The sequence below is a fragment of the Lipotes vexillifer genome, unplaced genomic scaffold (assembly GCF_000442215.2).
Source record: "Lipotes vexillifer unplaced genomic scaffold, Lipotes_vexillifer_v1.1 scaffold1094, whole genome shotgun sequence".
Lineage (NCBI taxonomy): Eukaryota > Metazoa > Chordata > Mammalia > Artiodactyla > Lipotidae > Lipotes > Lipotes vexillifer.
In genome coordinates this window covers 4,731,195-4,748,331 of record NW_006792775.1, presented here as the reverse complement: position 1 = coordinate 4,748,331, position 17,137 = coordinate 4,731,195, and the positions used below count along the sequence as shown (strand labels likewise).

Below are 17,137 nucleotides of genomic sequence, written 5' to 3'. Positions count from 1 at the left end.
AAAAAAAAAAAAAAAAAAAAAGTGGCCATCTCAAAACCTAGTGGCCAATGCACTGAATATTAGTGTGCTCAGACCCCTCACAGAGCCAAGCCGGGTTATGCTTGCAGCCCACTTAACCTGCTGCGACCAGCCTCCACCATGAGCCCTGTCCCTGACAGAGCTGGCCTTCAACCAAGCGTGCAGGAAAGAACCTTTGAACAGATGAATCTGATTTACACTACTAACAGATCACTTCAATCGATCATTTTCAATAGACTGAGTGCCATGTGAAGAATTCGTGTGGGCGGAGGGAACAAGAAGGATGTTCTGGTTGTTTCTAGCCATAGCGCAAAGAATAAATATGAGTCCTTAGGTTATTAAAACAAATAATCCTTAACTTTGAAAGAGTAACTTGATTTAAGAGTCACTGTAATACATGCTTATGCAAAAAATTAAAACAGAAAAATGTAAGAAAATGAAGATCAATCTTCAGAGCACTGCCTGCCAATATTTCCCCTCTCTCCTTTCCAGACTTTGCAAAGAATAAAGTGAGAGTCAGGAAGCGTTTTCTGTAAAATGCAGGTGGTAAATATCATCGTCCTGGTGGGCCAGGTGGTCTCTGCTGCAACTTTTCAGCTCTGCCACCGTAGCTCACAAACAATCGCGGACAATACGCCAAAAAGTGGGTATGACCACGTGCCAATAAACTTGATCTCTGCTCTCTGACATTTCATTTGATTTTTACCTATCACAAAAAAAATAGATGAATTTTTTCAGCTATTAAAACCGTAAGACTGGGGACTTCCCTGGTGGCGCAGTGGTTAAGAATCCGCCTGCCAATACAGGGGACACGGGTTCGAGCCCTGGTCCGGGAAGATCCCACATGCCACGGAGCAACTAAGCCTGTGCGCCGTAACTACTGAAGCCCATGCGCCTAGAGCCCACGAGCCACAACTACTGAAGCCTGCACGCCTAGAGCCCGTGCTCCGCAACAAGAGAAGCCACCGCAATGAGAAGCCCACGCACGGCAACGAAGAGTAGCCCCCACTCACCCCAACTAGAGAAAGCCCGTGTGCAGCAATGAAGACCCAACGCAGCCAAAAAAACAACAAAGAAAGTAAGACCATTCTCCACTCAAGGGCCATGTGAACTAGCTGAAGGGCCCCTGTGGCCTGTGGGCCAGAGTTTGCAGATCACTTGTAAACAATGAATAACATCTTGTTTTATGACTAAGTTTTTTCCCCAGAATACACCATAGACATCACTTAATAGTTACATAATACTCCACATATAAAAATGCCACAGTCTAACAAATTTCACTTTGAGAACCTTTTAGATTGCTTCAAATTTTTACAGAGGGGCAAGCTTAAACTCATCTTTGTCAACCTGTCCTTTCACTGAATACAATTCTCAAAGTAGAATTTTCTGGGTAAACGGCTACGCCTTCCCAGTGATTCTTCAGGCTGTGTGCACCCCACAGATGACCATTCCCAACTGCTGAGTTCGAACATCCCTTTCTCAGGCCACCCTTCCAAACACAGAATGTAGGAAAGCTCTTTGCAAACTGCACAGGCAAAAACTCAGTGTTATTTAAGCTGCACTTATTAGATTCCTGGTAAGATTAAACTCTTGCTGTACATTCACTGACTGTTGGTATTTTTCTTCTCTTGTGAATCACCAATTTCTGCTCTGACTCCATGTTTTTCTATTGGGCGGTTTATTTTCCTGAAATGGAACCATCTAGCCAGTTTTTCCAACTCCACTGATGACTCAAGTCATTCCTTCCCATCAATGTTAAATGAATCGCTATATGATTTCACAGAACTATTCTGGCACCAAAACTACACCGTATTACTCACTATAAGCTTCTGATTTCTATATTTTTGGCTTTGAAAGAACAAGTTGCCACCTCAGCCTGCCCCGTGTCCACCTGACCACTTTTCCTTTTTAGAATATTACTGGTTATTCTCATATAAATGTTAGCCCTCCAGATGAACTTGAAGGTAAAGCGGTCAAGCTCCTTTCCTACAATCATCTCCGGACCTCTTACTATGTTCACATTGCACGCGTGAACCGGGAACATCCATCTCCACGGTGACGAGTCTTTCTATCCAAAATCACAGCCTTCTCTCCCTTTCCAAGAGTCCACCGCTTCTCGACAGCTCTGGGCCTTCCTTCCCAAAGGTCCCGTCTGCTTTATAAACAGACGCCTGAGCAGTCCACTGGTTAGGACTCCACGCTTTCACTGCCTAGGGCCCAGGTTCAATCCCTGGTCGGGGAACTCAGATCCCACAAGCCGCGTGGCACGGCATGCCTGCCTGCATGAAGGAACAAAGAAAGAAAGAAACACCTGGGGTCCCAGATTTTTGTCTCCAGTTTGCATCACATTTTCCTACTATGTTTCCTGCTTGGCTATTGTGGCTGTACGAGGAAGATGCTGATCTTTGTATAATTCTGCACGGGGCCTCCTTCCCGAACACGCTTCTTAACCGTAAAAGCTTTTCCGCCCGCTCCACCTTCTGAGCAGATGAGCGAATATTCCTCCTGCCCCGTGAGCCTGTCAGCTGCACTCGCTGTAGTTCACGGAAAGCTGTCTGGGAACAGCCTCCTAGGGCCTCCTCATCCTTCTTGTTTTAATGGGGTCGCCTCCATACTTTACCTTTGAGGAATACGCTGGTGGCTGACCCATGATGGGATTTACCGTGTTAAGGAAACACCCCTTATACTAAGAGTTATTGAGACAGGATGCTACATTTTGAATGCCTTGTTAGCATCTGCCACAATGACTGGTTTCTTCTCTGATCTAGTAATATGATTTAATCTACTATCGGATTTACTAATACCAAACCGTCCTCCTGCCTCTGGTATTAACTATTGCTGGTGATTATATTTTCCCTATACTGGTAGATGCTATTTGCTCTTATTTTACTTAGATTTTTTGCATCTGCATTTGTGAACAAAACTGACCCGTGGCTTTCTTTATTCGTGCATCCATCAGCTGAAAAGCTGTATCACAGCAGCTGAGGACATAGGTTCTAGAACTAACTTGCTTGGATCCAAGCTCAGCTTTGCCACAAACGAGCTATAGATTGCAGGCAGGATACCCCACCTCCTCGAGTATAAAATGGAGATGAGGGGCTTCCCTGGTGGCGCAGTGCTTAAGAGTCCGCCTGCTGATGCAGGGGATGCGGGTTCGTGCCCCGGTCCGGGAAGATCCCACATACCGCGGAGCGGCTGGGCCCGTGAGCCATGGCCGCTGTGCTCCGCAACGGGAAAGGCCACAACAGTGAGAGGCCCGCGTACAGCAAAAAAAAAAAAAAAGAAAGAAAGAAAAGCTTCTGTTTCCTTATTAATTTTCTGTTTGGGTGATCTGTTCATTGGCGTAAGTGAGGTGTTAAAGTCCCCCACTATTATTACGTTACTGTCAATTTCCTCTTTTAGAGCTGTTAACAGTTGCCTTATGTATTGAGGTGCTCCTATGTTGGGTGCATATATATTTACAATTGTTATATCTTCTTGGATTGATCCCTTGATCATTATGTAGTGTCCTTCCTTGTCTCTTGTAACATTCTTTATTTTAAAGTCTGTTTTATCTGATATGAGTATTGCTACTCCAGCTTTCTTTTGATTTCCATTTGCATGGAATATCTTTTTCCATCCCCTCACTCTCAGTCCGTATGTGTCCCTAGGTCTGAAGTGGATCTTCTTGTAGACAGCACATATACGGGTCTTGTTTTTGTATCCATTCAGCGAGCCTGTGTCTTTTGGTTGGAGCATTTAATCCATTGATGTTTACGGTAATTATCGATATGTATGTTCCTATTACCATTTTCTTAATTGTTCTGGGTTTGTTTTTGTAGATTCTTTTCTTCTCTTGTGTTTCCCACTTAGAGAAGTTCTTTAGCGTTTGTTGTAGAGCTGGTTTGGTGGTGCTGAATTCTCTTAGCTTTTGCTTGTCTGTAATGCTTTTGATTTCTTCATTGAATATGAATAAGAGCCTTGCCGGGTAGAGTAATCTTGGTTGCAGGTTCTTCCCTTTCATCACTTTAAGTATACCATGCCTCTCCCTTCTGGCTTGTAGAGTTTCTGCTGAGAAATCAGCTGTTAACCTTATGGGAGTTCCCTTGTATGTTATTTGTTGTTTTTCCCTGCCTGCTTTCAATAATTTTTCTTTGTCTTTAATTTTTGCCAATTTGATTACTATGTGTCTTGGCATCTTTCTCCTTGGGTTTATCCTGTATGGGACTCTCTGCGCTTCCTGGACTTGGGTGGCTATTTCCTTTCCTATGTTAGGGAAGTTTTTTACTACAATCTCTTCAAATACTTTCTCAGGTCCTTTCTCTCTCTCTTTTCCTTCTGGGACCCCTATGATAATGCAAATGTTGTTGCGTTTAATGTTGTCCCAGAGGTCTTTTAGGCTGTCTTCATTTCTTTTCATTCTTTCGTCTTTACTCTGTTCTGCGGCAGTGAATTCCACCATTCTGTCTTCCAGGTCATTTTTCAGTTCTTCTGCCTCAGTTGTTCTGCTATTGATTCCTTCTAGTGTGTTTTTCATTTCAGTTATTGTATTGTTCATCTCTGTTTGTTTGTGCTTTAATTCTTCTAGGTCTTTGTTAAACATTTCTTGCATCTTCTCAATCTTTGCCTCCGTTCTTTTTCCGAGGTCCTGGATCATCTTCACTATCATTATTCTGAATTCTTTTTCTGGAAGGTTGCCTATCTCCACTTCATTTAGTTGTTTTTCTGGGTTTTATCTTGTTCCTTCATCTGGTACATAGCCCTCTGCCTTTTCATCTTGTCTGTCTTTCTGTGAATGTGGTTTCTGTTCCACAGGCTGCAGGACGGTAGTTCTTCTTGCTTCTGCTATCTGCCCTCTGGTGGATGAGGCTATCTAAGAGTCGTGTGCAAGTTTCCCTGATGGGAGGGACTCGATCATGACCATCTTTATTAAGAACTGTGTTACAGTTAATTTTCGGTACAACTGTGGCCCATCAGTTGTCGTTTACCTGATACTAACATTGCCTCTTGTGCTCTTCTGCATCTGTTCATCTTCCTGACCTGAGCTACAGAGGAATCAAACCTACAGGCCACCCCCTGGATCCACCCGACTCCAGTGTCACCTTGGCAGGTCACCTCACCTCTCTGAACCTCTGTTTTCTCACCTGTAAAATGGGCGAACAATAGCTCCTCCCTAGTGAGGGGACTGTGAGAGCGCTGAGACCAGTGCCTGGCACAAAGCAAAACTCACAAGGGCAGAACCGGTATCCAGGGACGCTGCACTGCATCTGTGCACAGCACTCAAGTTTTAAAACAAAAGTTATCCATTAAAAACAGGGCATATCTTGGGACTTCCCTGGCGGTCCAGTGGTTAGGGCTTTGCCTTGCAATGCAGGGTGTACAGGTTCGTTCCCTGGTCAGGGAGCTAAGATCCCACATGCCTCGTGGCCACAAAACTAATACATAAAACAAAAGCAGTATATTGTAACAAATTCAATAAGGACTTTAAAAATGGTCCCCATCAAAAAAAAATTCTTACAAAAAAAAACAAAACGGGTTCGATCCCTGGTCAGGGAACTAAGATCCTGCATGCTGCTTGGCACGGCCAAAGAAAAAACAAAAATGAAAACAAAAAACATTAAAAACAAACAAACAACAACAAAAAAAAAACAGGGCATATCTTGAGCTAATGCCACAAGGATTTCCACCAGCCCTGGAAACCAGGGGTGCCCTCTCAGGGTGGAACGCTCCCTCCAACAGAAAAGAGTCCCACTAAGGTCCTCCTGGGGCCTGGGCTATGTCTCTGATGGGGCCGTCACGTGCAAGCCAGAATGTGCCCAGAGGCCCAGAGAGGCAGTGGAAACACCACGAGCTTCTGATCCTACAGGGACCCCATCCATCCCAGAGCACCTCCCAGGGCCTGGCATGTCCCCTTTGATGAAGGAGGATGTCAAAGGTCAGAGACACCCAGTCATTTGCCCTAAGTAGTTCTGCTTTACCAAACCCTAGGACTGGGAGCTTAAAGGTTTATTTCCCACTTGGTGGAGCAATGAGATCTCACTTGGCTACCATCCCCCACATTCTCTACTCCTGCGCAATACAGGAAACCGCTGCTGCCCCAGGCGCTTCTGCTGGACACTTGTCCCATCTGTCTGTGGGAGGAGCCCCCCACACCATGACAGGCACGACCTGCTCCCACGATGGGTCCTCCCTACCCACTGGGCAAACGGCCTTGGACCTGCATTTAGGGACCCCAGAAGCCCTCAGGATGAAAACCCCAGCTTGGGGTCTCACCTTGTAATGAGCCAGCTGGAGGGACAGCTGCACGAAGGCGTCCGGGCTGGTTCTGCATTTCTTGATCAGCCCTTTACCGAAAGCACTGAACAGAAAAGTACAGAAATCCACGTCGCTGGCCAGGAGGTTCGCGCTGCTCAGGGAAGTCTCTATGACTTCCTGACACTTGGGAAAAAAAGGAGAAAAGCTTTCACTTAATAGGAGGGAAAATACTGACACATACTCTGAAGAAAACAGCAAGCTGGCTTTCAGCTTGTTGCTTGGAAATACACACATCACTTTTTCTTCTTGGTTTTCCCCAACCTTTCTAACCTAAGAGCTGCAATGAGTTAGCAATGTGGCAACCCCCCTGCCCTTGAAGAGCAGTGGGGTGGCCCAAGCAGGAGGAACTCCTGGTTCCCAGTGGGACCCCAAAGGGCATTTCAAAGTGTCACAGGTTCTGTTTCGTGAGATCCATTCTCGTTATATGCTGGCCACTGAGGAGCTAGTTTTAAAAAGGAAATGGACTGGGACTTGCCTGGTGTTCCAGTGGTTAAGACTCCGCACTTTCACTGCAGGCGGCATGGGTCTGATCCCTGGCTGGGGAACTAAGATCCTGCAAGCCTCAACAAAGATCCCATGTGCCGCAACTAAGACCCAGTGCAGCCAAATAAATAAATATTTAAAAAAAAAAAAAAAAGCTCCTGCACGCCATGCGGTGTGGCCAAAAAACTAGAAAAATAAAGTAAAAAGGAAAGGGACTGTGGTCGAGTCGTACAATGGGAATGAGCCCTCAACCGTGAAGTCACACGGAGGAATCTTAAATGACTACCACTAAGTGAAAGAAGCCGATCTGAAATGGCTACACACTGTACGATTCCAGTTATGAAATTCGGGGAAAGGCAAAATGATGGAGACAGTGAAAAGCCCACTAGTTGCCAGGAGTGAGGCAGGAGAGAGGGATGAATAGACTGAGGAAAGGTTTTTTAGGGCAGTGACACTGCTCTGTATGATACTATGATGTAATTACACCTTTGTCCATACCACAGATGCACAACACCAAGAGTGAACCCTGGGGAGTTTCCTGGTGGCCTAGTGGCTAGGATTCTGGGCTGTCACTGCCAGGGCCTGGGTTCAGTCCCTGGTCGAGGAACTGAGATCCTGCAAAGCCACACGGCATGGACAGAGGGAAAAAAAATAGTGAGCCTTGACATGAACTACGGCCTCTAGTGATGCTGACTTGTCAGTGCAGCTTCTTTGACTGTAACAGACGCACCAAGTGGCAGGGGACGTTGGTAGCAGGGGAGGCTGTGATGTGTGAGGGCAGAGAGAGAGCGGGGACTCTCTGAACCTTCCACTCAACTTTGCTGTGAACCTGAAACTGCTTTAAATAATAAAGTCCATCAAAAAAATTTTTTTTGAATAAACGGTAAGTGACTTAGTTAGCTAAAAGGACCCTCAACCACACACTTCAGCAGAGGTTACATCTCTCCGAGGAACACACACCAGCCCCAGGGAGGCAGGCTGGACAAAAAAAGTGCAGATGGGCAAGACTGCAGGACTAGATGCAATATTTTCCACATCAGAATGACTTCTTGGGGGCTTCCCTGGTGGCGCAGTGGTTGAGAGTCCACCTGCCAATGCAGGGGACACGGGTTCGTGCCCCAGTCCGGGAAGATCCCATGTGCCACAGAGCAGCTGGGCCTGTGAACCATGGCCGCTGAGCCTGCGCATCCGGAGCCTGTGCTCCGCAACGGGAGAGGCCACAACAGTGAGAGGCCCGCGTAACCCCAAAAAAAAAAAAAAAAAAAAAAAAAAAAAAGACTTCTTGGGGCTTCCCTGGCGGTCTGGTGGTTAAGACTCCGTGCTCCCACTGCAGGGGGCGCGGGTTCAATCCCTGGTTGGGGAATCAAGATCCCGCATGCTGCACGGCACGGCCAAAAAAAGAAAAAAAAAGAAAAACACTTCACAGGCCCCAGGAATTCCTGCTTGGCTTGGGTAAGCTAGGATTTGGCATTTCCAACCCTTAAATTCCTTCTGGAAATGGCTTCCACTGAGTGAACTGCATTGGAGAACACTTAGAGGGAGAAAAATGACAAATTAGTGATTTAGAGTATTCCAACTCCAAAGGAAGTGATTTTGATTTTCACTTTTTCATTGTGATGTCTAGCTAAGTTTGAGCTGGAAATTTCACTGACAATCTTAGCCAAATGCTTTAAATGAAAGAAGAACTATTTACTGGGGCTTCCCAGGCAACTGGAGCTGTAGCAACTCCAAGGTCCAGTAAGAAACCCACAGGCAGACAGATTTCCGTTTCGGGGGGTCTTCAACTGACCTCGTGAACACTTAGGAAGGACACAGCTGGAAAAGTCGGCTGTTAGTTTAAACTCGTTTCCCACCCAAGGTAATTAACAAGTGCCTGATCACTGGGACTTACTTCCTGCGGGATGTCCCACTGTAGCCGGGTGGGGTATGGGATGTTTGAGTTGGTGTCCCCTTTACAGTGTCCATCCTCTGCATAACCCAGCTGGAAGCTGTCCGTGGCCAGTACGTACTGTCGAAAATAAAAAGATACATCTGTGAAGGCAGAGATCATCACAGCTAATAGCATTACATAAAAGTTATCTGACCTCCCAAAGTAGACAAACCCTCGTTCTTTCTAGAGATAACATCAAGACTTAACCATAGGGCTTCCCTGGTGGCGCAGTGGTTGAGAGTCCGCCTGCCGATGCAGGGGACACGGGTTCGTGCCCCGGTCCGGGAAGATCCCACGTGCTGTGGAGCGGCTGGGCCCATGAGCCATGGCCGCTGAGCCTGTGCGTCCAGCACCTGTGCTCCGCAATGGGAGAGGCCACAACGGTGAGAGGCCCGCATACCGCAAAAAAAAAAAAAAAAAAAAAAAGTAAAACGAATCCAGATGTCCACTGAGTGATGAATAAACAAAATGTGGTCTAATCATACGAAGGAATACTATTCAGCCATAAAAAGGAATGAAATACCATTAACAGTACAATGTAGATGAACCTTGAAAACATTAGCCAGACACAAGGCCACGTACTGTGTGATTCCGTTTCTATGAAATGGCCAGAATAGTCAAACTGACAGAGACAGAAAGGAGATTAGTGGTTACCCAGGGCTGCTGCAAGAGGGGGCTGAGGGTGGGGAGTTTCCTTAGGGGGGGTGATAAAAATGTCCTGGAATTAGTGGTGATGGATAGACAACCACCTTGTAATGTACAAAACCCACTGAACTGTATGCTTTAAGAGGGTGAATTTCATGGTATATGAATTACATCTAATAAAATAACAAAAATATTTTTAAAAAAGGCATCTCTGCACTCTGGGAGCTTACATTCCAGTGGGGGAAGTAAAACAAACAAACAAACAAACAAAAAACAACTCAAGAGACTTCCCTGGTGGTCCAGTGGGTGCTCCCAATGCAGGGGGCCCCGGTTTGATCCCTGGTGGGGGAACTAGATCCCGCATGCATGCCGCAACTAAGAAGTCCACATGCTGCAACGAAGCTCCCGCGTGCTGCAACTAAGACCCAGCGCAGCCAAAATAAATAATAAAATTTAAAATATTTTTTAAAAATTTTAAAAAACAACCCAAGGTCAGATGGTGATACTGTCAAATGGTGTGGGGGGCAGGGGGGTTCCAGGATGGGGGAGTGTGGAGCGGGGCCACATGCATGTGCGGTCGGCATCCTGCAGAGCTGGGCAGGTGAGGGAGCCCAGCCTATCTGTGTCTGCACTGTGTCAGAGCCCCGAAAGAGTCCAACACAATTAAACATCAGGAACATACCAACAGCCAACAGGATTCAGCTTGGACCAGATTTGTTTTTAACTGGCATGGGTGGCGTCCTTGTACCAGCCCCTTAACTGGCTCTGGCGTGGGCCTCCACGACAAGACAATGGGTCAGTTCCCATCCGTGCGGGGAGCAACTGGGCTCCTGTCTGACCCCTGGAGTCACAGGCCATTCTGTCTATTGGGCAGTTAACAGTTAAACACCACCACTTCCAACTGGTCACCTCGGTCTGAGACTAAATCCCTTTACCTTATCTTAGCCAGAGTACTGAAAAAATAAGCCTGGCCTTGTCAGCATCCAGTAGATTTCTCTGTTTGGTACGTGTACCCTACGTAGTCCAGACTGCCTAGGATTCAGTGTCTTTTCCCGTTTACCAAAGAACAGCTCTTATGCACTTATTACTGGGAGAGTACTTGGAACAGGGTGTAACAGACCTAGATCATTATCCTGTGCAAACAGACTTAAAAGCTCTTGTTGTGGTGTCCAGTGGTGCCGAAGGGGGTTTGATCTTTGCTTGATTTTCAGCTGAAAGGATCTCTAAGCCTTTGTCGGCAGAAGCAAAGACCAGGGTGGTGATGAGCCTTTTCGATACCTGGCTGTTCTTATCACGGATAAATGTCTTAGGACCACGCTGTTGTTGTCTCAGACTGGAGCATCTTTTCTCCCTTTTTAAAAGGTTTCCCCACATAGAAAACCTCCCCTGGTTGAAGGAACGGCAGGTTAGGTTTTGCTGAGACCCTAACCACAGGAAAGACAGTCAAGTAAAGTGGAAAAGACCCAGCAGGAGCTCCCCTGTGGATCACAAGTGCACTACACGACCTGATTTCAGGGACAAGACCCGGGGGGCTCTACGCCCTGGGCAGGACAGTGAGGTGATCGGCCTGCGGTCACGGGGGTGTGTCTCCCGCGTGGGCAGTGACAGTGAGTCATTGTGTTCCCCTCCATTTATTAGAGCAGAGACAACATAAGGAATGCAGAAATACTGTGCTCACTGTGACTCTCAAGGGGGCTTTTATCTCTTCAACAAAGTCACCTCAAATCTGGTCAAATGGGATGACACACAATTTGAGTCGAGTCCACTGTTTTGTTGTTGTTATTGTTGTTATATTTATTTATTTTTAAAGACAGCCAATTTATTTGAATGTTTATTTATTTATTTATTTAGGCTGCGTGGGTCTTCTTAGTTGTGGCATGCAGGATCTTTAGTTGCGGCGTGTGGGATCTAGTTCCCCGACCAGGGATCGAATCTGGGTCCCCTGCATTGGGAGCGCGGAGTCTTAGCCACTGGACCACCAGGGAAGTCCCTTGTTGTTGGTTTTTTTTTTTTTAATTGAAGCACAGGTGATTTACAATATTATGTCAGTTTCAGGTGTACAGCAAAGTGATTCCATCTTACGTATGTATTTTCAGATTATAGGTTATTTCAAGATATTGAATATAGTTCTCTGTGTTATACAGTAAATCCTTGTTGTTTAATCTATTCGACTGGCCAAAAAGTTTGTTCGGGTTCCCCCGTAGGACGTTACAGAAAAGCCCGAACGAACTTTTTGGCCAACCCAATATTTTATGCATAGTAGTTTGTTAAACCCATACTCCTCAATTTACCACTCCCTTTTCCCCTCTGGTAACCATAAGTTTGTTTTCCATGTCTGTGAGTCTGTTTCTGTTCTTTGTTTTTATTTTTTTTGGCTGCACCATGTGGCTTGCAAGATCTTAGTTCCCTGACCAGGAACTGAACCCGGGCCCTCAGCAGTGAGAGCACAGAGTCCTAACCACTGGAGCGCCAGGGAATTCCCTGTTTCTGTTTTGTATATAGATTCATGTGTATTATTTTTTAGATTCCACATATAAGTGATATCGTATAGTACTTGTCTTTCTCTGTCAAGTCCACTGCTGACAGGCCTAGAATTTAGCAATTTCCTTACAAAAGAACCTGACGGGCGAATTCAGAAAACAAAAGCTTCACTCAACTTTTCCTGCCAAACATGACACAGGTCAAACAGCTCAGAGAGAAATGAATTTTAAAACAGTTTAAAAGGTGGCAGGGCCAATACACACTGTATTTTATTTAATTATTTATTTATTTATTTATTTTTTGCTGCTGTACACGGGCCTCTCACTGTTGTGGCCTCTCCCGTTGCGGAGCACAGGCTCCGGACGCGCAGGCTCAGCAGCCATGGCTCACGGGCCCAGCCTCCCCACGGCATGCGGGATCCTCCCGGACCGGGGCACGAACCCGTGTCCCCTGCATCGGCAGGCAGACTCCCAACCACTGCACCACCAGGGAAGCCCCGCACTGTATTTTAAAGTGTTAGGTGGGGGACTTCCCTGTGGTCCAGTGGTTAAGACTCCACGCTTCCACTGCAGGGGGCACGGATTCGATCCCTGGTCAGGGAACTAAGATCCCACATGCCGCACGGCACAGCCAAAAGAATAAAAATAAAATAGGTGGAGGGAGAGGATGACAGGGATTTGGTGGGTTTTCTTAGAACTTGGTAATTCTAAGAATTAAGTGAAGTGGTAGAAGGCACACTGCATTTTTATAAACCAAGATTTTTAATATCCTTGCTTTTATTTGGCCTAACGCTTGGCAGATAGGAAAATCTAGAAAACACAGCAAAGAAGGGGTGGTTTATTTCAAAATAACTAAGCTTCAGTTCCACCCTGATGTCACTGCGTTGGAGCCGAGGCCATCTCACTATTTTGGCTCCAGCACGACATGACATTAAATGTTTCCATTTAAGGAACCTCAGCCGTAGGGAACGAAGACAGGAATGACTTCTGTTACTGATTTAACTTTACATTCGGTGCCGACACCTGCTGAAAACACTTATTATACCCAGACAGATACTATGAAGTTAAATTCAGAAATTCCAACAGCAATTTCCACACTCAGGTTAAACCTGCAGATGCTCACCTCCCAAAGGTGACCGATGATGGGGGCGTCGGCCCAGGAGTGCTCCGCGTTTATGCCCATCTTGCCGTTTTTGAAGATGACAAATGTGATCGATTTATCAAACCACCTACACGAAGCAAAAATGTTTATGTGACTTACATGTTTACAAAGACAAAAATAAACCCAAACGATGTATTTGTTTTCCTCTGGATGCGCTTGCTGACTTGGCACCCGCAGGGGTGAACGGGTCTCCGCAGGTGACAATAAAAGCACGTAAGACCCTAAGTCGTTCATTTCTCCCCTGCTCCCGACGCAGAGATATGCATTCAGGTACTGGACAGCAGGAGAACAGGGCGTATCATTGTAACAAAAAAGGATGCACAAGGCAACTGTGGAGAAATAGGAGACTGCAAAGTCGTCCCTCGGTACCTGCCGGGGGGTTGGTTATAGGACCTGCTGCCGATACCAAAAACCTGAGGATGCTCCAGCCCCACACAGTTGGCCCTCTGTATCCGCAGGCTCCACAACCGAGGCTCTTAAACAACGGTCCACGGTCTGTAGTTGGCTGAACCTGCGGATACGGAAGACCAACTGTGCCTGCCGCACCTCTCCCCCACCCCAGCCAATCCTCACCCCCAACCTGATGGGCAGGCAGGACCTCACTTTACAGACAAGGCAAAGGAGCCTCCAAGAGGTAGAAGAGCCTCACCACAATCACACGCTCGGTGAGCAAAGCCAGAGCCGACATCCAGGTCGGGCCCCGGGTACCACCTTCCCCCACCTGGTTCCAGGTGACCCACAGCCACTCCTCACAAGCAGCTCCAAATAGAGGTGTCGTGCACAGAGAGGGGAAGGACCTCAAAGCTGCTGCTTAAGCTGCGTGTGTGTAACAGTTTTGGTGGAAAGAAGAGCGTTACCAGTCATATTTTCACGCTAGCCTTATTCCTTAAGAGCGTAGATACATACTTGCGGCTGGGTGTCAGCCACATGTAACATCTCTTCCAAGTCCACAGGCAAACCATTGTGTTTCAGAAGGTAAGCGTGATACCTGTCGAAACACCTGCCGTGCAGCAGAGACTTGGCGTAGCTATCCATCGACGTAACCGGGTCTTCCTCCCTATACCCTTGTTCCGTTTCGTCCAATGTCACGAAGAACGCGGCTCTTTCCACTGCATCCAGAGACTGCTTGTTCTTCCCATGTCCAAAATAGGCCTGGCGACACCTGGCCCAGGGGACTCTGCAGTGAGGATTAAATACAATTAAACCTGCAGCAGGAGCAACTAAGCCCGTTCACCACAACTACTGAGCCTGCGCTCTAGGGCCCACGTGCCACAACTACTGAGCCCATGAGTCGCAACTACTGAAGCCCACGTGCCACAACTACAGAAGCCCACGTGCCTAGAGCCCGCGCACCGCAACAAAGAGCAGGCCCCGCTCGCCGCAACTAGAGAAAGTCCTTGCGCAGCAACGAAGACCCATCGCAGCCAAATATGAAAAGAAATAAATGAAAAAGAAACATATAAAAAAACCTGCAGCAGTTTGGTGACATCTCTTTAAGTGGGATGTTTGAAACGACAACGGTTTTCACTTTCCCGTGTTGTAGGGGTTTAAGGAAAACTACACATTTGCGACTTTCTGCATCTGCAGTCCCCCACCTGCCTGCCGGCTGGGCTGCTTTGTTTGCGGGCAGGGGCCTCGCCTTCTCCTTGTATCTGCTCCAGGGCAGTCGCAGGCATGGAACCACGTCGGTAAATGCCGAGTGAAGGACAAGAATCCAGACGGGCCCCAAGCTCCGCCGTCCAGGGCAGCGGACCCACAGGCAGGCAGGGCCCCCCTCACATCCTTCCCAGCCCCGCGCCCAGACCCCCTCCATGGCACCACCCCACGGAAGCCACAGCGAGTGCCAAGAGCACTTCCCTGGTGCTGGGACGAGCTCACGGACCCCGACACCACTGTCCCATTTTTCAGATGAAGAAACTGAGGCACAGAGATGAAATCACAGCTCCTTCGTGGCAGGTTGGGTTCCTACCCAGGCCAGCCTGCCCCAGGTGCACGCGTCCATGCTACAAACACCACACAACACCCCTGTGAGAAGGGGCGCCCCGGGAGCGGAATTCAGGGATCCTTTTCCGTCCCGCCCTACGTGGGGTACACAGTGCTAACGGGACGCCCGCTTCTTGAGAGCCACGCCAGCCGTGGCTTCCCCGGATGGCTCCTGGGCCCCCTCACTCAGGCCCCTGCCCACCCTTCCACGCCAGGCCACGGGGCCTCTGTCTCCCACGCTCTTCTCCGTGCACCGAGTGCTCAGCTGAGGCCGCCCATGGGGCCAAAACGCCCATAACCACAACGGGTCCCATCACAGGCTCAGCCTCAACCGCGCTCCTCAGTGCCTGGGGACAGCGTCGGCACTCAGGCAGATGAGACGGGCAATGCCCCACGGCAGGGCCATCAGGGTGGAGCTCACTGAGCCTGCATCCCGCCCCGCCCCACCTCTGCCCAACTGGGTGCCCCAATGATACTCAATCAGCACTGGGGACCCAGGGCTCATTCCCCAGGACATACGCCCCCTCTGTTCCAGCTGAGTCTCTGCCCCCCAGAGATGGCCAAACACTCCAGCTTCTCGGACTGAGCCTCCCTTCCTACTAACACTACCTGTTTCTGGTCCTCAAGCGGCGAGGATCTTGCTTCCAGGAGCCCCTGGACCAGAATGATCGCCCAAGTCTGTTCAGGTCACGCCAGCCTAACATGGTCCCTTTAACAGCAGCCCATCACAGAATCAAGCCCCAGTGCAGCCGGACACACTGGACCCATCCCACCCGGAGCTCCGGTGCCCCGACCCACTCCACGGCTCCCAGCATCTGCTCCCCGGACGCCTCTGCGGCCTGTCGGTCCCCACGGCTCACTGCCGGCCTCTGTGTGCCCTCGCCGGGGTATCTTCCTGTTCTCCACAGGTCGGTCACTCACCGCCATATTCCCGGTGCTGCCCCAACGGTGCCCACACTGCTGACCTCAGGGGTCCTCAACCAGGGACCATACTGCCCCCAGCGGCCCTGGGCAAAGCCTGAAGACAGATTTGCTTGCTAAGCTGGGGGATGCTACTGGCATCGGTGGGAGAGGCCAGAGATGCTCTACGGTGCACAGGACAGGGCTCCCCTCTGCCACCTAAAACAGACTTATCCAGCCCCAAAGGTATCAGAGCCGAGGTTGCACAAGCCAGGTCCTCAAGCTTCAGACGAGGCAGGAAGTTAACCCTAACCCTAACACAGAGGCCCTGGTTAAACATGTCTGTTTCTAGATTAAATATGCCACAGCCCGGGGAAGACGCCTACCTCCTTCCTTGTGTCACGTGCCCTGGGACCCGTGCACATACACGCCTGCCTGTCCCACGGAGATGCCCAGGGGGACCTGAGGGTGGGGGCAGAACCCGCTCCCGGGGGACAAAGCCAAGCCAAGCACTGCAGGTATTGGACACACCTGCCCGCCAGATGGGACCCTGGGTGAGGACAGCACTCGGAGCACCCGCCCCCGATGGCCCCCAGACACAACGGCATCACGGAGGGGCTGCACACCTGTCTCCTGCCGTGAGGGCCGCCAGCTTCGCCTCGCCGGCCTGGGGTTCCGACGGGTCATCCAGGATCCTCTGCATCTGCTGTTCGATCTCGCGGGGCTTCAACAGCCGGCCGTCGTGGTAGAGCCAGACCTTGAAGTAACGGCCTTTGTGGAACACGACGATGTGCCTGCTGTCCCCGAGGTGCTGGAGGGTGTCTGGGGAGGCAGTGGGGGGAGACAGAACCCAGAGGCACCCGGTTAGGGGAGGGGAGAAAACCACCCGTGACGACACCAATTCCTCTCCCCGCATCACGCCGCTCAGCTCACGAGTCCACTTCCCAAAGGTCTGCAGAGCACTCTGTAGAGCACCCGAATCGAAAGCTTTGGGATCAGACAGGCCCGAGTGCTAAGCTCTGCTCGGCCGCTCACTGGACGTGTCACCTGGAGCAAAGGACGCAACCCTCGCTAAGCCTGAGCCCTGGCGGGCCTGGGATGGACCCAGGCAGTGCCATTGTCTCTCCCTTACATTCCTGAGGGTGTCCTGGCTGGGACAGATGTGGCTCCCCTATGCTGGGCATTGGGAAAGGAGGGGGGTCATGTGTCCCAGGTCAGGCTGCTGGAAGTGAGCTGCTGAAC

The 17,137-nt window shown here is 49.1% G+C and overlaps 1 protein-coding gene across 3 annotated transcripts in view; it reads right to left on the bottom strand.

Moving 5' to 3' along the window:
• Positions 1-17,137, bottom strand: part of CPT1A (carnitine palmitoyltransferase 1A) — a 57,034-nt gene that overhangs the window by 7,663 nt on the left and 32,234 nt on the right. For all 3 annotated transcript variants that reach the window (XM_007465978.1, XM_007465979.1, XM_007465980.1), the window contains 5 exons: positions 16,522-16,717; positions 14,001-14,189; positions 12,974-13,079; positions 8,687-8,803; positions 6,271-6,435 (listed from right to left, as the gene is read on the bottom strand). In XM_007465978.1, coding sequence (XP_007466040.1) covers positions 6,271-6,435; positions 8,687-8,803; positions 12,974-13,079; positions 14,001-14,189; positions 16,522-16,717 — 773 coding nt within the window. The remainder of the gene's footprint in view (positions 1-6,270; positions 6,436-8,686; positions 8,804-12,973; positions 13,080-14,000; positions 14,190-16,521; positions 16,718-17,137) is intronic.